This window comes from Serinus canaria, chromosome 7, assembly GCF_022539315.1.
Source record: "Serinus canaria isolate serCan28SL12 chromosome 7, serCan2020, whole genome shotgun sequence".
In the NCBI taxonomy this organism is placed as follows: Eukaryota; Metazoa; Chordata; class Aves; order Passeriformes; family Fringillidae; genus Serinus; species Serinus canaria.
In genome coordinates this window covers 24,031,586-24,054,911 of record NC_066321.1, presented here as the reverse complement: position 1 = coordinate 24,054,911, position 23,326 = coordinate 24,031,586, and the positions used below count along the sequence as shown (strand labels likewise).

Genomic DNA, 23,326 nt, shown 5'->3' with positions numbered 1-23,326 from the left:
GAGTGACTGGATGTAAAAAAATTAAACCAGGCACGTCTGGAAGTGGACTAAGTTCTTAGCATAACTAAGAAAGACTAAGTCTCTTAGCATAAACTTCTTCCCCACTGCAGTAGACCTTAAACTCTATTTTCTCTGCATATATGCCTTGTCTCTTAGAAATGACTACAGATTAGTTTCTATCACAAAATACAACAGATCAATGTATTTGTTCACTTGTTACTGTTGCAGAACGGATCTTTGAAGATCATGAAAATTTAGTTGAAAATCTCTTGAACTGGACAAGAGACAGTCAAAACAAGCTGATGTTCGTGGAACGTATAGAGAAATATGCACTTTTCAAGAATCCACAGGTAAGCCTGAGATTTGTGCTGAATGTGTGTATGGCTGATGGCAGTTTCTTACTTTTTTGATAGCATTCATTTCCATACTTTCATTTTGGTACTTGTGTTTGTACTAAAATGCCAGGCAACTTTACACTTCAGCATTAAGTATATCCACAGTGTTGGCACAAAGTGAATCCTTAAGAGGCAACCATGAGCTGAAGCAATCTGTTTGCTAATGTGTTTGTGAGTAGCTTTAATGCACATGAAGCAGGCAGTTTCCAGGGATTTACACCCATATTTTGTGCTGCTCAGTTATGTAAGCATGTGAGAAGGGTGTTGACAGATATTGCTAATAGTAATGTCTCTCCACTGTGCATTCTTGCATTGCTGGCAAGAAGGGAAGACAAAATCTAAGAGAATAGCCACTCCATGGTCAAATGACAAGAGTAGAGAAGAGAGTGTGTGCCCCTTCCTGTGCAAGCTGGGACCTGCCTATAGCCAACTGTGTTTCCTGCTGCCTGGCTGGGAAAACAAAGGCTCCTCTTCCTCTCAAATGGCCTCAAAGACCCCTCTTCTCTCAAATGGCAGCTACAGACCTGGTATCTGGCAGCGCTGCAGTATTGCAGGGGAGTGGAGGAAAAGAAACAGAAAAGCAGGAGGTGGCTCTTGGAAGAATTTGCATTGAAAATTTACTTGATCTCTTGTCTGTAATATCACTCGATCTCTGTTTTAACTCTTACCTAATGTATTCCCTTTTGAGTTTATAAATTATTTTTATATCTGTATGGCACCTATATGCTAATTTATTGGATTTAAACTGGGTATCAGTTTTGCATGTTCATCCTATGGGACATGAGATTACTTGACTTTATTTCTTTTTAAGCAAGATCTGAAAGCCAGGTCTTATGCAAGTGCTTTGCACTGAAGCAGCAAAGGTCTACATTCTTTTTAAAAGTTTGTAGATATAGGTTTACTCTCAGTTCATATAGTAGGCACTGATACAGGAGTGAGGTACCAGCATAAACCAAATATATCTCCTTGTTTTAAAATATTGAACTGGCAAAACTTTGTGAATATTTGAGTTTTTTCCAGTATTAGAGCTAGGGGTTAGGAAGATGTTTTTCATTGTCCCAGTCTTTCCAAACTGAATAAGAGTAAAAAACTTCTTAAATAAGATATGGTGCCTGTACAGAATTAAGTTCCTTCTAAGAAGTTGACAAGTACTTTATTTAAAATTTATTATTATTTATTTAATATTTATTTATAATTCTTTGTGAAAATAAATATTTCTGTTCAGTAAAACTCAGACCAAGGTGGAAAGAAGTACATTGCTTCTGTGTGTGCTTCTTTGAATGCAGAAATAACGACGATATGTAACAGATCTCTGGGGTTTTTTAATATTTTTATTGGGGTATTTGCAAGTTCATAGTATTTTCATTTCTGGATGCATTGTAACAGAGAGCTGTTTGATCCTTAGAAAAGCAGGATGATCTTGTTATGAGGCTGTTGGGTAGGAGAATGGACTGATTGATATTTCTGGTAAAGGTGATTATAAGTTACTTCATTGTGTTATTTAGCAGTCTGACAGTTTCAATTATTCTACAAAGTTTTGTTCTTACTGCTACAGAAAAGTAAACAAGAAACGCCATTTGTCTTGATTTCAGAATGCCTAAAGAAATATTAAACTTTATTTTATTACAGAACTATCTTCTGGGAAAGAAAGAAACCTCCGAGATGGCAGACAGAAATAAAGAGGTGCTACTAGAGGTAAGAATGTCAAACCAGAAAGGACACAGTAGTCATTTTGGAGCATGAAAACAAACTGCTAAATGTTGTGGTGGTTGAAATTAATGGGCAGAGTAGAATGTAATTCTGGAAGACTGTGAATGGAATGTGTTCTATTTGAGATAAATGGCTGCTTTAATGTAACACTGTTTCAGATGTGATCAGTTAAAAAAAGTTTCTGCACTTAGTTTAGTATCTGAAATACCATGCACAGTGATAATCAAATTGAGTTTGCCTCTAGCTATAGCTAAAACCATTAAGTTCAAGTTGAGATTTGCAGAATTGTGACCTGTTTTTTTGACCTGTGGTGCTAGAGAATTTTTTCTAGCACTTTTCCAAATTTTTCATTTCTACAAAATTCTAGAGCATGGGTCTGGAGACAGGTTTAAGTTAATATTTCAAATTTTGATAATAAGCAAAGCAGTAATTTTTTTTTTCAATTACATTTTAAAATTAAAAAAACAAATTACTGAATTTTAAGAAATGCATGACAGAAAACTAATTATTATCAAACACATTAACCACTTTACAGAAATAAGGACATAAAAGTGTGGAGCAAATTAAGCACACGGTAAATATAGCCTTCATAAGCTGAAAACTAAATACTTTTGTGACATGGCTGAAGTGCCATAAGTTCCACTTGATTTCCAGAATAATGTTTATGATTTACATAGTTACCCAAAGGTAAATATTTGGGGTATTTAATTTTGGGTTAAACTTAAAACAGTTTAACTTAAAAATAGCATATGTATGTTATTAATGTATAGTTAATATGGGTTTTAATAAGTGTATGTATGTATACATACATATAAGTGTGTATGAAAAATTGTTTGAAGCCACAACATGCAGAGAACTGTAATTCTGCTTAACTGTTTCTGTCTTCTAAGATTATTCATAAGTCTCTGCTGCATATTAATCTGGAGTGTTTAAAGCATTTGTTTTTCTCCTCTAGTTCTTTATAAATAGAATGTTAGCAGAAGTTGCAGTGTTGTGGGCAGTTAGTAGCAGCAAAGTACTCCTGGAATGAATTGCAGCTGTGTCTGATGGATGCACAGTTAGGTTTGTGTGTGCTTATACATATGAGGCTATATAACATGACCTTGTGACCTTAAAGCCAGTAAAGCCATGGGGGATCTATTACTGAGAAGCAGTGGTCAGAAAATTTTTACAGTAGCTGCTAAAGATTTTTTTGTCATTGTTGCACTGAGCAAATGTTGAGACACCCTATTGTGCTTGTCTGAATTACCTTATTGCTTCTGTGATTTATCTGTAGTTCATATCTCATGTGAAAAAAGAGCTGTCCCTGCTACAAGTGCATTCCTTGGAAAAAGAATTTCAGTCATTCAAAACAAACCACTGCATGCTCTGTTCTGTCTGTTTCCCAAACTGCTCTGTTTATTGGCAGGAATGCTTCTGTGGAAGTTCTGTAACTGTGCCAGAGATTGAGGGAGTTTTGTGGCTGAAAGAGGATGGTAAGAAATCTTGGAAGAAACGTTACTTCCTTCTTCGGGCTTCTGGAATCTACTATGTCCCTAAAGGGAAGGCGAAGGTATGCTACTTAAAGCAATTGCTCTGTATTGTTTATTGCTGGTAAACAGTGCACACAAAAGTTGGCTTTAAGTTTTGGCTTAGCTGTGCCTTTCCAAGTGCCACATCCCTTAATTAAAATGCTGGCTTTATCATGGAAATAGTGTGTGAATTTTTGTGGCAGCACTTGATGTGAAGGGTGTAACCCCAGTTTAAAAATTCAAGAATACACGGAACTGCTTCTTGGGTTAGGTGTTCAAAACTACTTGAGAAAAAGCTTTTGGTGGAGCTAAGAAGCTGGTCTTTGCTGAAGGAGAATTTGGATGGAGGACCAAACTGCTCTGCAAATGTCAATCATGAAGTATCAGACCAACTCCACAATGTCTGCATAATTTCATTATGTTTGTTAGTTCATATAAATGGGATTTTTTGGACCAATTGGTGCTACATTTTTTGAAACTCGTATGGGTAATTCCATTTCTTCAGGATCACTTACTGCTATTCTCTGTATCAGTAATGCAAAATAAGTAGGAAGACACTACAAATGTATTACAGCTTCAAGGCTGAACTACTGTGACTTCAAGTCATCCATGAATCCATCAGTCTTGACAGCATCAGATGATTTCCTGTACAGGAAGTCCACTTCCCACACATCTGGGAATGAAGAGGAAATCTCTATCAGCACAACAGCTCCCTTTAGAGCTGAATGCATGTCAGATGTTCTTTCCACAATCTTTTGCTTCATTAAAACAATCTGTATGCAAGTAGTCTGTTGAAATTCTTTGCCCTACACTCAATGCCAAACATCTTTAGAATTCTACTTACAGTCACACTGGAATTTGGACACCTTGTTATTACCAAGGTGAAATATAACCAGCAGCTGATAACTTCCTGATCACCCAATCATACTTACTTTCTCCTGATACCTGCTCTGAGTAAACAGTAGTAGTCCAGTGTACAATGTTGTCAAAAGGCAAAATGCAGACAAAACACAAAAACCAGACTGAATTTGGTTAAAAATGAAGGTGTGATGAAAGAGTTTATGCATAGCTGTATCCCCTTCTTGTGTTTGTACTTTTTGAATCAGATTGAAACTTTTATTTGACTGTAACTAGACCTTATATTAGTATTGGATCTTAGCATTAGACTGATTGTGTCAATGTGTGTGGATTTTTATAAAGATACTTTGTAAATGACTGTTTTTGTATTTACTAGGTCTCACGGGATCTTGTGTGCTTTCTCCAGCTAGACCATGTCAGTGTTTACTATGGACAGGACTATCGGAACAAATACAAGGCACCCACAGACTATTGTTTAGTGCTAAAGGTAACACTGCAGCAGTTGGCTATACCTTGAATACACTTTTACTTGTTCTGAACCATCAGCTGCTTTTAATCTAATTTTCCTCTAGTTCTTATATACAGTGTGAACACTTGTTGCCTGTTCTCTGAGCTGGTCATGACTTCATAAACATTTTCATATTGCCCTGAATTTTTTTATTTCCAGACTTATGAGTGCCAGTCTATTTAATTGTTCATTACAGTCTAAAACATGCACTAAAGTCTTCTTTTCCATTTGGCAACTCTATACCTTACAACTGTTTAGGTTCAAAGAGATAATACCCCTTGAAATGCTAATTTCAGGGAGTTATCTTCTCAGTGTAGGTGCAGAGTAGTGGAGAAATTATTATTAAAGATTCAAATCTACCCTTTATGGACCAACCCTAGGGAAAAGGGATGTTGCAAAGGAGTATAAATGACTGAGGTATAAATGAATATAAACAACAGGTAGAAAGAACAAGTAGCAAAAACTGTTACAAAACCAGTGACTTGATCTTAAACACATCTAATGACTGTAGTTCATAAAGTTATTTTAATTGAATCAACACATCTCCTAGTTTCTGTTGACTCCCACATAATGTTCAGAATGGTGTCAGTTCCTGCAAGATAGCTGGGCACCAAGCTGTTTTAAAACAAGCTTTCACACAGTGTTCTGGCAAGTAACATGTCTTCATGGATTTGAAATGGTGCAAGTAACAAGAGATGTTTTTAGTTTCACTTTTCCCCTCTCTGCTCTGGAGCTCACGTAGTGTTGTACATTAGACTGGTTACTGTGCCTGGAATGTGTGGCTGCCTGTCCACTGCCTGAAAAAGGATTTCATTTTCCAGTGGACAGGGCAACGTGTCTTTGAGCCCACTGAGGAGAAGTGGGAATATTAAAGGAATATTAAATATGGGACATTATATTAAATAAGAAAGTACACAGCTAAAACTGGAAGTGTTTTCCATGTTCTTATAGGTCATTGAATGCAAATAAAAATGTCAGTATTTCTAGGTATATATAAATTCCTTGAAGTAAATTGATTTTTCTACTTACATGTCACTTTTGTCTATATCATTTGGACAGGTTAATGTTGTCTTAGATAGCAAAGGTTCTGTCATCATCATAATACAAGGATTTCATATTATCAGAGCTTCATACCTTCTTGATGTTGCTCACAGGCAGCTCCTCTACACACTGACTTCTCCAGGTCCTCACAGTAATCTAACTCTCCTCACTCCTCTTTCCTTACTCTTATATAGCACTAGTTCTTATTGATTACAGGTGTAGCCTGTTAAGATCAGGCCCACCTCCAATCTTCAGCAACTGACCCAGCTGCAACTTATTGGGGGACAAGCTCACCCTCTACAGGTTAATAGTAAATTTTATTTTCAGACTTTTTGACCGCACAAAGTAGATTTTTTTTTTTTTAAATTATTGCCATTCTGAGCATCAAATTTAATGGTAATGTTACTGAAGACACAAAAATGTGTAGAAATTGTCCCTAAGTAAAATAATGGGATAGATTTAGTTGGGTAGCTTACACCAAGTGAAGCTGTATTTTCTTTGTGGAACTGATGAATCACCAAAATACTATATTAAGTAGGATTCAGTTCTGCCTTCATCAGTTCTTACAATGTTACATCAATATTTTCAATTAGTACTAATGTATAAAAACCACACAGTTTTAAAAACAGAAATAAAGTTTGGTGCCACAAAGGCTCACTAAGCTAGGAAGTGTCTCCTTTGGGACAGGTAAATAGCAAATACAGACTAAAGGCCCAGTTCCCTACCGATGTCCAGACTGGATTTGTCTTTATCTTCACTCCTTTGTTTATATCAAAACTTAGTGTGCTCTCGTCAGGTGCTGTGCTATTGTTAAGTGTAACATTTGTGTGCTAATATATAAAATTAACTCCTTGGTCCTAAATGTCAGATTTCTGAGAAATTCTTCTATTTCTACATAACCAAAGTTTTGAACAAGTCCAGAAAGAAGCTGGTCTGTTAGCAAAGTAATTGTATTTGCTTCTATGGACTCTTCTTTGTTATGCAACATGTATGTGTAGCAGGCTGGTAGTGAAAAATGAAAAAAATTATCTACTATCATAAGAAAAATTGTTGTATATATTCTCTTTAAGGACCTAAACATCTTATGGTCATTTTAAAATAATTGTGTTGGAAGGCAACAGGATAGAATATTCTGAAAAAGCTTAGAAGTTCTTTGATATATGTTTCAGACAGTCTTCAGTAAAACTTAAATACCTATAGTCCTCTAGCAAAACTCTGTTGTGCCACTAAGCTGTAAACTAACAGAGGAAATAATAAGAACTGGGGTGTTCAGTTACCCCAACAGCTGAGAGACCTGTAATTTCTATAGCATGGGCAGAAAACAATTGAATAGTACATCCAGAATGATTTCCAGTGTCTGATTTTTGAAAAACATGTGTTTGTTTCTTGACTGCTGAATTGATAAATACAGTGCCTTCACATTTTTTATACATATATGTAGGAGCAGCAAGTATTTTTTTAGATGATATTTTTTTACCCTGTATCAGTAAAGTGGGAACCTTGAAGGCTCTACAAGCTGAAAATAGAATTGTGCTTAACAGCATGTCACTTGGGGAATGTTGCACTTAAGCCTGCAAAGGCAAAGGCCAGTGTATTTGTTTTCTGCTAGTTTGGGGAATTTTATGTGAGAGAAAGGTGAAATATCAGTTGTCTCTGTCAAGTGGTGAGTCAGTCCATAGGTACAGGAGACTCTTGGTGGGTAGAAAGTACTACAGCCCTAGAATAGTGAAAGATAAGCCCTTTCTTAGTGTTTGAAATCAGTATGTGCTGGACACACTTCCAAATGTGTGTGTCAAGCTATCCCCATTGAAATTCACCTCCTGAAATATTCTGGAACATTTTTAAGTAGGGCTAAATACACACTACTGTTGAAAAGCTTCCAGCATTACATTTATCTGTATAGACATCAACAAATAAATGCTTTCCTTGCATTCCTAGCTATGAAAACACTGATGAGAATGCACAATTTTTTTTTTTTTTTGCAGCATCCTCAGATCCAGAAGAAGTCCCAGTATATCAAATATCTTTGCTGTGATGATGTAAGAACTCTACACCAGTGGATCAATGGCATCCGCATTGCTAAGGTAACCCCCAGGCAGTCTCACACTGTTGTCATGAGTAGTTGTCAGCAGCTGCTTAAAACCATTTACAGTTACTTAGCAGAATACATGGTATATCTAATTTCCCTCTGTTCAACAATTCTGAACATGAACTGTAAAATCTTCTTCCATTTTTCATTCCTTAGCAAAATTATTATAGGCTTTGTTATAATAATTCAGTAATTGGGCCTTTTCTTCTTGTTTCTGCTGCACCCCTGTCACGTGGCACAGTTCTGACATACATCACAGATAGATTTTAGCCAACTCCTTTCAGATTTTAAAAAAGAAGGTTTATGGGAAATGAGAATTTAGAACATAGAGTTGATTTTCAAGATTCTTAGCTTGCCTTAGTTTATTCATTGGGCCATTTCTTGCTTGACACTATCTCTTTTAGCACAAATAAATTGTTTTTCTTTCTTTCAGCAATTCACTAATACTATTAATATTACCTGAACTCCTTAACATAGAGCCTATGTTGCTTTGGGGGGACTGGCAGGAGGAAAGAAGTAATAGAGAAGCCAGAGGTAGAGTTCAACAGTCTGAAAAGAGTGTACAGCCTGTATAGAGTTGTTAAACTTGTTTGTGATTTTGCTTAGTACGGGAAGCAACTATACATGAACTATCAGGAAGCATTGAAGAGAACAGAATCAGCATATGACTGGACCTCCTTGTCTAGCTCCAGTATCAAGTCAGGCTCCAGCTCATCTAGTTTGCCAGGTAACAGTGTGATCTATCTCATAATACAAAGATTCAATTGCCTTTGTTATCATCTGCTGTCTGGGTGCCTCAAGAGAGACTTTTGCAGGAAATTGACTGTTTCTCCAAAGTGTTTTATGCTATGTATAGTCTAAACCACAGACTTTATCTATAACATTCTGTATGTGTGTATCTATATATATATATGCATATGGGTAAAAACCTATTTTGTTGTATTACTCACAGTGATGTCTGTGTTTGAAATATGCAGCAGTTTCTTGTTCACCTCCAAAAACCAATATTTTTCTTAAACTGAGAGGAGGAAACATCATTTCAAATTCCTGATGCCTCTATGTTCACCTATTTGAAAAATCAGCTTTATATTGTAATGATACATAGAACATATATACGTAGATCTTAAACTGCTTTGTTAACTGAAATATTTGAAATTGGAAAATGAGAACTAGCCCCTGCCCAAAGGCAAAGATCCAAACAATCTCTTTAGAGAAAACTTTGAAAATACTGTTTCTGTTCCCATGTCAAATTGTGCATGCCTGCATTAATGTGCTCCTGTTCATCTCTCAGCAGAACTGGGGCTGGTTTCTTGTTGTGTGTAACAGTTTAAAAATTGATAAATAGTTTATACAGTGTAATTTCATTGTTCAGAGCTGACTGATGCTTTGGTGGGTTATTCAGAAACTTTGGGGGCTATGTTCTTTATTGAAAACATGCTGTGTGAAGGTGTATTGTCTGCCACAGATACGGGTTGGGAAGTAATGCTACTGAATTGGACAGGTTCAGAAAGTAGCCTGGAAGAATGAGCTAAGCAAATGCAGTCTAACTGGGAAGGTACAGGGAAGGAAGTTGTTGTTTCATCTGTGTGGCATAGCAGTAGATTCTTGGTCACTGACAATTCCTCCATCCAAACTGGGTGTTTTTCTGATAAAGTGTAAATTCTTGTAGGGAGCTGAGCCACAGCTCACTAGCCAAGCATGTTCTACCAAAGTTTGATTCCAGCCTGTGCCAGGACACTTTGGGATTACACAGAAAGCAGGTGCTAGGCTGAATAAATTGGTCTGGCTGTGACTGCTGCTGTCTTGTCAAGACACCCTGTGGTCCCAGAGCATCACTGATGTTGGCTACTTGCAGGATGCACACCAGCCCTTCTCTTGTGTTGAGGAATGGGTCATTGGGAGCAGTGTCCTGCCTTGGCTGGTGCAGTTTGCATGTCCACGGCCTGTGCCCAGGGTACATTTTTAAGGCTGTGCTGGGAGGGAGTGCTGGAGAGAGCAGGCTGCATACACTGCATGAAATGGAGCTTTTCTAAAAGTGCAGGGATGTGGCATGATTCAGAACCCATAGAGCTGCAGTGTGATTTTACTTTACAGTTGAGATGTATCTGATACGCTCTCATCCTTGTGCAGCTTCAGGTTTGGTTGATAGCAGGCATCTGTTTTAATGGCTTGGATGTGAGCTAGAGCTTACACAGTTGTTACTAGGAGCAGTGGCCTCTGGGGACAGGTTTAACAAGTCACAGAGTTGCACTGTATTGACATTACTCTTACATTCAAAAACATATGCTAACTGTTCCTTAACATTTTTTCTGAACAGAATCTCAATCAAATCATTCTAATCAGTCTGACAGTGGAGTTTCTGACACCCAGACAGCTGGCCATATCCGTTCCCAAAGCATTGTCAGCTCTATGTTTTCTGAGGCCTGGAAACGAGGCACTCAACTGGAGGAATCCAGCAAGGTAACAAGAAGACTTTAATTTGAGAACCAACGCCCAACAAAATGTATGAGACAGTGTTGTACCTCTTCCACCTCTGTCTTGAGTGGCATTTCTTCTCTGTTTTATGTGGTTAATTTACACTGCTATATAATTTTTTTTTAGGATTCACTTTTTCAGGTAATTAAGCCCTGCAACTTTCTGTTCTTTCTTTTATTTGTGTGCATAGAAGCTTTTTGTTCTTTGAAGGCATTATACAGCCCCTCTCACAGAGTCCTATTTACTAATGTTGAATGAAGACAAAATAAAAAGATAAGCTGTTAACAAGTTGAATGAAATTCTTTCACTAAGATCTTTGTCCAGTTAAGTAGCCACATCTTTCCTTTGCAAAGATGTGAATAACTGGGGCCTGAAAGCAGATATATATATTTTTTAGTACTTTAGTAGTTTTTACTCAAAAGTGTTCTGTTAGGTGGAAATGGAACTGGTAAGCTCAGATTTGGTCAAAACGAAAGAACTGACATTGTCAGCAGGTGTGGATTAAGGCAGATGTGATATCCCCTGTTGCTGGTAAAGAATTACAGAAGACTTTAACCCATTGAGGCTGGGGCTCAGGTCTGTTGTGGTTTGGTTAGTTTGCTGTTCTTTCTGTGGTTAACTGCTGTAGTTCCTGGGGAAAATTTCCATGCACTTTTCAGGAGAAATTCTGCTGAAGCTGTTTGTTGTTAGGTTTGAAGGAATCTCCAGGTTCCTGAAGAGCCTTGATGTCATTAACTGTAGCAGCTACGTGTGGAAGCTGTCATTGCTTCTGTCAATTGTGAATCTTCCCCAGACCCCAGGTGGAAGCTAGAGAAGGAAGCTTTTTAAAACCAAAACCACATGCCAATATACCTGGCACTGGTGTTTCAGATAAAAAACTAAAATAAGATAACACATCTCCTTTTCAAATGAGAAAGCATATGCCAGTGTGAAAGCTGACATGGCTGCATCCTTTGGGATTCATAACTTTTCTTCAATGTCTGCTGGCTTGGAAGTTGTCTGATTCTAATAGTAATGTACTACTCAGTCCAGGAATGTAGCTTGCAAAGTTGTGGTCCAAGTTTCCTACTGCATGAGAGCAACACATGGTGCATGTCTATCAGCAGATGGCTTCTGTGTGGGTATAGGATGCATCATTTCTGCAGGAGTGAGCTGCAGGAGATGGGGCATTTGCTAGCAGGTATCCAACAGAGCTGAAAAAATTCTGCTGTGAGAATGATAATGTTACTGTTTCCTCAAGTTTTGGGTTCAGTGTAAATCCTGCTGCTACATATACTCACTGAGATTTTAAGCAAAAGTTTGAAGTTCACTGCCTTGGGGTTAATGTTGTTCCTTACCAAGTCTGTAGTGCTGCTGACAAGTGCTTATTTAAACCCCAAGAATTTTTATGCTACATGATTAAAGCCATATTAAAAATAAAATATTCAGAATGCTTCCTGCATTGATGAAGCTATCCCTGTATCAGTATTTCATCAATATGAATTCCTTTCTGCAAATCCAAGAAAAGGTATATTTCTTCACCTTATGCATAATACAGGTAAATGGGTTGCCCTAAAACTTCCAAAGAATCCAAATGCAATGAACTGTGTAAACTTACAGAAGCTCTATTTAAACAATTGAGTGAATTGGTGATAAATTTACTTTCAGTGAAACTACAGTGTAAATCTGGCCTGGGCAACTTGAATACCCGGGAAATCAGACTGGCAGTGGAAAATGTTAAACTGTGTGGCAAGAAAGGCAAACAGCAGTGTTCAAGAATTGTAATTTACATGGGAAGGTGTTACCAGAGATACTGAGACGTGTTTTAGTCAGATTAGTCTCCAGTTACTTCAGAGAAGGCTTTGCTACAGTGCCTTGGTGTCAAAGCTGGCTTAAGAAGTTCAAGTGGGCAGGTTGCTGTCAAGTGGCAGAAGTTTCCTGCATGTCCCTTCCCCTTGTGCAACAACTCTCTCCCACCTTGTTAGCCTTTGCTCCTTCCCCTGGGCAGGCAGGGCAGAACAGAGCATGGTGTGCCTCAGCAGGGAGATGGCATTGGTGCTCTTTCCAGCCAGGGTGTTGTCCTAGTGCCTCAGCAAATTAATTAATAATGGTTGAGTTCTGCCCACTTTTCCCTCATCTACCAGTAACTTCCCAATAATTTCTTGAAGCCAAAAACATACTGAGATTGGTAGAGATCTGTCATATTTGACCTAAATTTGGTAACCAGTCCAAAAGCATGGGAAAAGAGACGGCAAACAGTTCAATTGCAAAAGTTTGTTTTCTCAGGGAAAAAATAGCTAAAAAAAAAAAAAAAAGGCACAGTTTATATAAAAAGAGATACTCTTGTTTTTATAGCATTTTTTAGAGTTCCAGATAGTCATGAAGATGCATGTTAAAAATAGGAATTGCCAGTGTACAATAAATAATTTGTCAAGATACACAGAAGGACATCAATAATTATAAGGACAAAAAAAGGAGAAATTAATCTCTCTAAAGGTTCTTCTGTAAAGAAAGTATTACAGACTATGTTTCTGGATGTTGAAATTTAATTTGATTCTGTGGAGATGGAGGGGCTCCCCCTCCTGAGATGCCCAATAGTCTTTTCTCTGTCCTGAGAGTTTAATTTGTTCACTGTGAAGATGACTGTCTTCAATGGGATAAAGAAAATACCATCCTCTTTCAAATATATCTAAGATTAAGAAGAACTTTTCCAAAGTGCAGATAATCTATCTGCTTTGGATTTTGAAAGATTCCTTTTTGCCCAAAGAATACTTTATTAATTTGTTCCCAGTTGGGCAGTGAAGAGCTCGTTGAGTCTCATTTGCTTGTTAGATTTTGAACACCTTCTTTCAAACGTTTTGCTACAAGTACCCAAATGCATGCTCACTGTGTCTGCTTTAAGGGACAAATTCAAGATTCCCCAAGGTCTTGACACTCAGGAATAGCTTTTCTGTTATGCCTTCAATCTCCCTCTCTGTCTGTTTTATGCCGCCTTTATTTTTCCTGTTGCCTTTTGCTGTCTCAGGTGTCAAAAGTGAAGCTCAGCACAACTAAGGGCAGGACACCCATGGTGCCTTATACAGGGCACAATTAAGGTCAGGTGGTGCTAATTGAAAATTCATTAACCTGGGTGATTGGGAGAGTGGTAATTTACAGACTAACACTTGCAAGAGATCAAGATTTCTGTTTTGTAATGTGAACACCTTGATTTAGTTCCAGACCTGTTAATATTTTTGCCTTCCAGACCTAATGTGACAGGCAGAGGCACATCCCATGTTTCTTCTAAAATCACTGTTTATTGCTTCTGACTCTAATCCTTTTGATGGAGTTCTGCCCATACAGACACTGTACACCTGTGTTTAGAACAAAGCAATATGTGCTCTTCCCATGCAGATGAGCATAATTGGGCTTACTTATTGCAAAGTGTCTACTAATAAGGTATAGGTACCCAGAGTGGTCAGTCACTATGGTGGTGGTGTATATCTAATGCATGTTTCTGTGCTGTGCACTGTGAAATTCACAACCTGGCGTGTAGCCAGAACACTTGGTATTAGGAGGATGTTTATAAATTTGAGTAATGCAGTTGTCGTTTTATTTTTTAAGAGGAATGTAGGCTTACAGTTTATGAGAAACAACTTGAGCACTACACAAGTAGACTAAAATACTGCCTGCTGCTTTCCCATGGATCCTTCCATTAGTCAGCTTTTCCTTGTTTTTCCTTATTTTTTCTGTTTAACATATGAGTTGCATGTGTAACTTTCCTTTCCCAAGTTTTCTTTGTTTTGCAGATGTCTAAACATTTCCTTCTGGGAAAATTTTCTAGGAAAACTTAGTTCTTCTTCTTCTTCCCTATTTTTTCCTTGCCCATTTTGGATAGTAGAGCAAGTGAAGGAAAACTGTCTCACTACTATTCCTGTGCAGAGCTTGCTCTCAGTGTGTTTTAGAGCAGTTCAGGATTTCTGCATTTTGTAGCACTGAAGAGTGTAAGGCCTGAACTAACAGATGTAAGGATTTGACACGCTCTGGGAGACCATGTGTGGTTTGATTCCAGTCATACTGAGCTGTCTACAGAGTCTCTGCCTCTGTCATGGCCTGGGGTGCTCTGGGGGCCTCTGTTTGGGTCATTACGCTTGCCCAAAGCAGGCCAGTAATTCTCACTGGGTCCCACTGCCTGCCCCAGGGAAGTAACAAGGCTGGTGTGTTTTCCCTCTGACAGCAGCTTCGCTTGGAGCAGAACTGGCTCCGCTGATTTTTGCCAGCTCCCTTCCCAGCCTGCCCCATCCCCTTGCATGGTCCAGCCTTGTCAGTGTGTGGAATTGTCTCTTGCTCCAGTGTTTTGCTCATAATTCTTGCATGCTGTGATCTGCCACTTAATTTTTAATGTTGGGCACATTTAGACCTTCACTTTGTAATCTCTTTGTCTCTTTCTCTCTCTCCCTCCTTCCCTCTCTCTTCTTTTTCTCCCTTTCCACTTTGACTAAAAATCCCTTCCCCGTAGGCCCGAGTGGAGCCTGTAGGTCGGCCCTTCGTGTCTGTGGCAGCTCCCGTGTCCCCGCAGACGAAAGCGGTGACGCCCTACACAGCATCGCAGCCGTCCCCGCCGCTGCCACCGCCTCCGCCCCCGCCCCCTCCGCCCCCACCGCCGCCGCCCCCTCCGCCCCCGCCCCTGCCCAGCCAGGCCGCCCCGTCTGCCGGCTCGCCCGCCACCATGTTCGTCAAGTACAGCACCATCACCCGGCTGCAGAACGCGGCCCAGCACGGCGGCCCTTTTTCCAAAGCCCCTGCCGCACAGCAGGCCCCGCCGCCGCCCCCGCCCTCGGCAAAGCCTCAGATCCTGGTGCCCCCCAACGGGGTCATGCCGCCCCCCCCGCCCCCGCCGCCGCCCCCCACACCGGGTTCGGCCATGGCACAGCTGAAGCCGGCACCTTGTGCCCCCTCTGTGCCACAGTTCACGCCACCACCGCCGCCCCCCAAGATACATCAAGTTCAACCAAATATAAGCCAGGCCGCTGTTGCCACCTCGTTACCACCGCCGCCTCCTCCTGTGCCTGCCCCACCACCACCCCAGGCACCCCCAAAGCCTGTCATGGCAGCTCTACCCCCTCAGCCTAGTGGCAAGGCAGCATCACCAGGAGTCACACATGTCACTCCCCCTGTGACTGCAGCCTTGCCCCTTGCAATAAAGAAACAGCCAAGTGTCACTTCTCCCCAGGTGCCTCCTCTGCCCCCAGCCCCTCCTGGCCCCATTCCCCCTGCAACATTCCCAAAGCAGCAGAGTTTCTCAGTAAAGCCCCCTCCATCCCCTCAGTCCCCAGTGCCATCGGTGGTGAAGCAGATAGTCAGCCAGTTCCCCCCTCCTCCCACGCCACCTGCCACTGAGCCCCAACCTCTGAAACCCCTTCCACTGAGTGTGGCTCCACAGTCACCTCCAGCAGTGAAGGCAAAGCCCAAATGGCAGCCTGCTGCTGCTCCTTCACCAGATTTCCCCCCTCCTCCACCAGAAAGCAGTTTAGTGTTTCCTCCTCCACCTCCTTCCCCAGCTTCCTCTGCAGGTTCTCCCCCACCTGACAAATCAGGGTCTCCAGTAAAAAAGGCTGGCAAGACATCAAGCCCTGGAGGGAAGAAACCACCTCCGACACCTCAGCGCAACTCCAGCATCAAGTCCACAAGCTCTGCTGAGTACCATGAGTCCAAGAGACCTTCAGTGGACCGCCTTGTCAGCAAATTTGCACACTCCCCAGAGCCGTCAGGACCTCCTTCAAAGGAGTCATCGCCTCCTCCAGCGCCTCCAAAGCCAGGAAAGCTCAACCTTTCTGGTGTGAGCCTGCCCATTGTCCTTCCACAAGGTGGACTCCCAGCCAAGGCTTCTGTTCCGATTGTGTCTGGAAAGGAACCTGTGGTTGAATTCCCTTCACCGCCATCCGATTCAGACTTCCCACCACCACCACCTGAAATAGATCTTCCTCCCCCTCCAGTAGAAATTCCATCTGTGTTTTCAGGCAGCACCTCCCCAAAAGTCGCTGTTGTAAATCCCCAGCCACAAGCATGGTCAAAACCATCTGTGAAAAAAGCCCCACCACCCACACGCCCCAAGCGGAATGACAGCACCCGACTGACACAGGCGGAGGTTGCAGAGCCCCCAGGGTCAGCTGGCCCACAAGTGCCCACTTCACCCAAGTCCAGCCTTAGCGTTCAGCCGGGATTCCTGGCAGACCTCAACCGGACGCTGCAGCGGAAATCCATCACCCGGCACGGCTCGCTCTCCTCCGCGCGGATGTCCAGAACGGAGCCCACGGCCACCATGGACGACATGGCCCTGCCTCCACCCCCACCAGAGCTGCTGGCTGACCAGCAGAAGACCAGCAGCTTTGGGGGCAGTCATATATCTGGCTATGCAACGTTACGGAGGGGGCCGCCCCCCGCACCCCCCAAAAGGGATCAGAACACCAAGCTGTCACGCGACTGGTAGTCAGTCCCCAGGGCCAGTGCTCTCCATGACTTGTGGGCTGCTCTGTGATCCGCCAGCCCATGATCCCCAGCACGTGGAGAGGATGTGGGGATGCGGATGATAGCCCCAATAAAAGAGGTGATCTCAAACTGCAGCTATGGCTAAATGCAAAGACATGGCTAGATTAAGAAAGATGGGGGCTTAGGGGTCTTGATACGTTATTGGGAAAAGTGGGTAGAGAGGTGTTGGCTTCATTCTTACAGTTTCTTTTACCCTTCTTATGGATTGGACCAAACCCCCATTTTCTTACTTTTTCTGCATTTAGGGGAGGGGGAGGGAGAGAATTTTTTTGTAGTGTCTGTCCACGTGAGACATGTTCGTGCATGTATAATAAGTGTAGGTATATAATATATTGTGATATATTTCGTCGCAATTATAGAAGATAACCAGAATGTTTTTGTAGATCCGTATTTATTGTTTCAGTCAGTATATTATCTGGAATCGGACTCTAACTGGTCAAATCTTACCATAAAGATGGAGATGTAGGGGGCACTTTAAAGAAAGGAAATAAAAAACCTAAACCCACAAACTTCTCAGCAGTTTGTGGTGGGTAAATTCTGCAAAGCTGAGGTGTTCGGCTGGTAACTGTACGTTGTCCATTGATTGAAAAGTACAGATGCAACATACCAAAACATTCTGGTCATAATACTACTGAAAATGAGTATGTTCAGAGGAAAGAAATAGATTTTATATATAGTGGGCTGGAGTGAAATATATTTATACTATAAAGAGCCTCCCCCTCCTTTCAAATAGTTTAAAAATATACACTGATAGAAATTATTTCAAACTTATTTGTCCATGCAGTTAAGTAGGATAAATATATATTATTCCAAACCATTATGCATTCTAACTGATAACAGGCTCAATCATTTGTTTCTGTGGCTCAAGATGAATATATTTGTGTTAACCCCTTCTGAAAGCTGCCAGGACTCCTGCAATTGAAAATCCTGCCAACCCCCAAGGCTGACCCACGCCGATCTGTGAGCTGTCCGTGTAACTCTTACCCTGAATGAACAGGTAGGTTTCTGTAGAAAGTGCTGTGTGCTGCCACAAGCATGCACAGCATCCAGTCTCACCTGGTCTGGGCCTGGAAAAATGTAGTGTCTTCACAAAAACAAGCATCTGGAAATGTGTCAGGAAAGTACTGTTTGTAATTGACTGGAAATTGTCAGGAAACTTTCCCTTCTGGAAAGAGAGAAGGGAGCAGCAATTTCAGGACAAGCAGAGTAGGAATTCTCTCTCTTTTCTTTGACCTGCCAGAGACTGTGGACCAGTACATTAACCTGTTTATTACAAAGTTGCACTTCTAGCAGTCAAGGAAGAAGACTGGAAATAAAACAACCTTATAGAGGCAATAACATTTGCTAAGAATTTCATCTAAGGGCCCATACAAGTAGAAAACAGACTATTGGTTTGCTTGCTTTTTTGTTAGTCACCGATTTACAGTTGGTCACCACATCAAGCATGACAGTCCTTTTTCTTCAGTAGCTTGATTGTACAGTCTTACCCACATACTCAGACCTTGTGATAAGGTAGTGTAAGTGGTCTTATGTATCATTGCACATTCCTTGCAGGGTGGTGGGACACAGCCTTTGTAAAACAGCTAAAATACTTGAACTGTAACTACCCATCTTCAGCTGTTACAGCTTCCCTTGTCAGCATGGGGATATTGTCAATACATAGTAAATAGGTTCATAGGGCAAATAATTTCACTGTTTGCTTACTTTTTCTCCAAAAGCAAACTTTAAATGCTTTCTTTTCCCCAAAGAATGAAACAAAGACAGCAGCTTGACCTGGCAGTATCTTCAGATGTGTAAAACCAATATAAACTAATCTCTCATTAAAGTAATTCAGGATGATACATTTAAGAAATATTGTGACAGTGTCCCCCATTCCTTTTTTTATAAAGTTTTTTTTTTAAGTCCAAAAAATGAAATAAATGTATTTGTGAATATTTTATTAATAGGAAAAAAAGTTTTGCTAATTTGAGGTGGAAAATGACACATCTATAACTATATACTTTTAAATAGGTTCATCATGAGAAGAGAAAAAATAGTGGTGCTGTCTCTGCTGAACTGTTTCATGTGATTTTTTTAAAATCTGTTTCAGCACCTCTGGAAATTGTTTTAATATTTCAGACTAGATTTTTTGAGCAATAAGAGTATATACCATTATGTGCATTTTTAAAGCACTGCTATGGAAAGGCACTTTTTTGTATCTTTCAAATTGTGCACCAAGTTTTGTTTCTACTATTTTTGTGCTTACAAAGTGTCCTTAAAAGCATTTGCATTGTTGATTTTAAGCATGCTCAGTGTAGCTGGTGACTAACTTCACAGGAGGATTGTTAAGCTATACTGCAGTTCATGGGTGCTGTAATTTTCACGTTGCTCCTCCTGCTGCTGTGTCCTGTGCGCAGCTCCTGGGGCTCAGACACACCAGAGACAAAAGGTGCTCACTACAGCTGTGGCTGCTCAGCCCTTAGCCATGATGAGGAGGTGGGGCACATTCTCCTACTCCTGGCAACGTGTGCTCCCAGGTGAGAGCAGTCAGGGAATTCTGCTTGTCCCACCTGCTTTTCTTTTCCCCAAGACAGCCTCACTGGTGTGTGTCAGTTCCAGCCCTTTTACTGTAGTTCATTCAGTGCAGGTACCTCTGAGCTTTGGACTCTTCACATCAATGTTGTGAGTGCAATTTCTTCAGAGGCATTTCAGCTTTGTTCTTGTTTTCCTGTGTCCACATTTATTTCCCCAGTATCTCTCCCTAGACAATTAATCCATGCTTACTACTGCAGGCTGCCCACAGCTTGCTGGGAGACAGTTGTGTAACTCCTAAGTCTGCAGCAAAAAGAATGAATGTCAGCAAAGGTGGCACCCTGTATTCCTTCTAGTTAGTTTCTTTCCTAAGGCAGTAGTGATCCAATGAGTAGTGATCCTGCTTGCTTTCTCTCAGATGAGCATGGAAATGTGGCTACAGTGTGGTTCAGGCATCCTGGTTGCCTTTCCAGGTTATGAGATACCCCCCATTGTAACTTGCTTTTCCAGTATATTTACTGTTTTTGTGACAGTGAATATTTACACCTTATTTCACAAGTAAGTTGTTTTGCCCCATGTGCCCCATCTTATAATTGCAACATAATATTTATTATATCAGAGAATTAAGGGGCTGGACTTCAGACACCCAGGAGGAGGCTTCCTAGGGGCAGTAATACTTTTGGCAGTTTTGAAATGGGCGTGTGAAGGCCGAGTGCTTATACTCCAGACACAAAAGTGCTTTGATCCCACAGAGTGTATGGCTGGGGTTGTATTACATGAGGCAGAGCACAGGCTGGCCACTTGTTAAGGTGGGTGTCAGGGGACCCTGCAGCTGCAAGGGCACCTGAGAGGGCTCAGCTCTGTCCGGTAATCTTTTCCACATTTGGTCTTCATTTTCCCTCCCCTGATGCAGCATAGCATCACCTCTGAGTACCAGAGCCCTGCCCAGCCAGGTGTCTGTGCCCACAGCCCAGGTGTAGAAAGCAGGGTGTTATTCTCAGATGCTTACATCACCATTCAGGGACTGGGGAGTTGCTTTGAAAAGGAAAACTAGGCTCTTATAGCAGCACTAAGCTAAGATGAGAAATTACTTTTATAACTAGCAGAAACCACAGGTTCTAAAGAAACCATAGGTAACATGTTTCAGGTGGCTATGCTAGGGGGCCCTGTTTAGTCTTTTAACACGTGTAGCTGGGAGAGGAAGTTAGGCACAAGTGTCTGAATCATTCTCTTATTTTCTATGGAAGAGGAAGTTTCCTGCTTCACACGGCACAGTGGTTTCCTCCTGCGGCAAACCACCCCTGACTGCTCGGACTTGGTGATGACCTCAAAGCCAAAGAGCTCCTCTCCTGAGCTTACTCTGCACTGAGTGACACATCAGGGAAACAAAGTGCTGGTACCTGGATTATTTGGTTTCGAGTCTGAGGGGAGAGGAAGCAGTTTTTTCAACAAGTGCATTTTAACATTTACTGTTCTGGGCTTGTACATTTAAAGGTTTTTCTAATTCCTTCTTTCTGTGCCCTTAGGCAACCAGATAAATCATATCAGCTCAGAGATAAAGTGTGGTCAGTCTTCCTCTCACTTAAAATTTTTTTTTCCACAGTTTAAGGAACCAAAAGTGCCATTTCAACAGCAGAAGGGCAAAAAGAAATTTTCTGCTTTTTACAGAAAACAGCATAAAACCAAATTGTTTTGCTACAGTGGTACTACCACAGGTAAATTTGTTTCTTATTCAAAATAAGATTATAAGTGGGTTCTAATACGAGTATTATTTCAACTAGTGTCATGTTAAAATCAGTTGCACTCCAGAAAAGCAGTATGAATTCTGGCAGAAGGGAGTGAGGATGAAGCCAGAACATGGGAGTTTGGTTGGTTGCTGAGGGTTTTTTTTCCTTATAGCATTGCTAAGGGGTAGATTATGTACTCAGTCACACAGTGCTCCTCAGCTGCAGGTGAGTCTTACTACTTTGGGGCCCATATGTGGCACCTGGTGTTGAACTCTGCATTCACTCCCTTGCACCACTGGGACAGACTCCAAACCAGAGAGGATTTAACACTACAGAGGATTTTTTGCCACGTGCTGGTGGGATTTTAAGCTTTATTTTGGAATTCTGAGTTTGTCTAAGATGAGTAATTTTGCTTTCTGAATTTTCTTTCCTTCAATTAAAACATGCCCATGAAGGGGCAAAAAAAAAAAAAACAAACCCAAAACAAAAGGGTTTTGTTGCAGGGGCAGCAGTCACTAATACTGTGACACAAGCTTGGTCTAGTTGTGAGAAGTTTAAGACACTAAACTGCAAAGATGAAAAACACACACTAATCCAGCACCACATCAATTACTCTAATTGCTACCAACCAACCATAGGGAAAATAGTGATGTGGGTAATGATCATTTGGTGCTCTAAGGCACTCGGTGGGGCAGGGACTCAGTGAGCTCTCTGCTCAGCAGATGGATCTTGGGTAAAGGGGAGTTAGAGAAGGTAGAACACTTGGAGGAACAGGAACTCGTGCTGTAGAAATTAGTGAGAAGGACCTTCAGTAACAGATTGTGGACACTACCCCCCCATTATTTAAATGCTTGAAGGCTGCTTGTCTTCAAGGAAATTTTGGAACTCAGCTGTTTGCTACAGTGGAAAATAATTTCCTTCCAGCTTTCCCAAGATGCCAAAGATGCATTCTGAGCTAAATTCCAGGTATGCAGATGTGTGTACACCAGTCTCTTGTTGCCAGGGGTCTCATACTGCTGATCTGTGGCATGTGTCTGGTGAGAGAACAGGGTGCCTCTCTCTTAGATGTTGTGGGTCCCTTGCCTTTAACCAACACTGGGAACTGGGAACACACTTGGACAGTTTAGCAAACAAAGCTGTGCCCGTGGCACCCTGCTGGCTGATTTGGTGCAGCACAATAACACTTGTACTTCTAAAAGAAAAACTCAATGTTTTGTCCTAAGTTTTAATTGGAAATCTTAGGCCTCCTGAGTGGACTGCAGTGGACCAGAAATGAACTGGAGCAGCAGTTTGGTTTGTAGCTTACACTAATTGTTACCAGTCACTGGGAGTATTCTGTATAATACTGGAGATGCAAGTGTAAGAAGTGTCATTGCAATGATGATTCGTCTGTGCAGCAAACTTGTGCTGAGTGCTGTAAATACATTCATGTTTACTGCTTTAAAAAGAAAATTGCACATTTTATCTTTCATGGGATTGCCTCCCCTCTTCTTCCCTTTCCAAACAGAAAAAAAAAATAAAAATCAAAGCTCTTTTAGATTGATAGTGTCAGGTTGGGGGGAGCTTTGCCATATTATAAATATATATAAATATATGTATAAATATACTTTTTTAAGCATGAGAGAGGACAAAAGAAATACTACATTATAGAGTACCCAATATAGATCATTATACAATGGAATATGCACAATTCAATAAAGATGTAGTTATAATTAATACTCTGTTTTAATCCTCTTGCAATTTTCCTTTTTCATGAGCTCAAACCCACACTGTGTTTTCAGGTCATCAGTTCCTCTTGGTAGGGGTCAGGTAGCTGATGGTCTACAGCTGTTTGCCAGGCCTGTGCTCACTCCCAAGGAACCTGCTGCTATTAATTTGCACCATTCTTGCTGCTGGGTCAGAGTTGGCTGTTACAGTTACAGGTCTAAAGAGGAGCCCGTGTGAAGGCTCACCTTTCCCATCCGCTCCTTGCTCGGGCTTGCAGAGAACCGCTG

At 41.1% G+C, this 23,326-nt stretch overlaps 1 protein-coding gene across 3 annotated transcripts in view; it reads left to right on the top strand.

Annotated features, from left to right (window-relative positions):
• Window positions 1-23,048, top strand: part of RAPH1 (Ras association (RalGDS/AF-6) and pleckstrin homology domains 1) — a 79,910-nt gene extending 56,862 nt beyond the window's left edge. For 2 of the 3 annotated variants that reach the window (XM_050977104.1, XM_050977105.1), the window contains exons 7-14: window positions 229-350; window positions 2,025-2,090; window positions 3,514-3,657; window positions 4,851-4,961; window positions 8,009-8,107; window positions 8,719-8,839; window positions 10,430-10,572; window positions 15,065-23,048. In XM_050977104.1, coding sequence (XP_050833061.1) covers window positions 229-350; window positions 2,025-2,090; window positions 3,514-3,657; window positions 4,851-4,961; window positions 8,009-8,107; window positions 8,719-8,839; window positions 10,430-10,572; window positions 15,065-17,035 — 2,777 coding nt within the window. In that variant the 3' untranslated portion in view covers window positions 17,036-23,048. Of the gene's footprint in view, window positions 1-228; window positions 351-2,024; window positions 2,091-3,513; window positions 3,658-4,850; window positions 4,962-8,008; window positions 8,108-8,718; window positions 8,840-10,429; window positions 15,036-15,064 lie in introns of those variants that run through there. The other variant, XM_050977106.1, reaches the window with a different exon arrangement.
• Window positions 23,049-23,326: the final 278 nt, after the last annotated feature.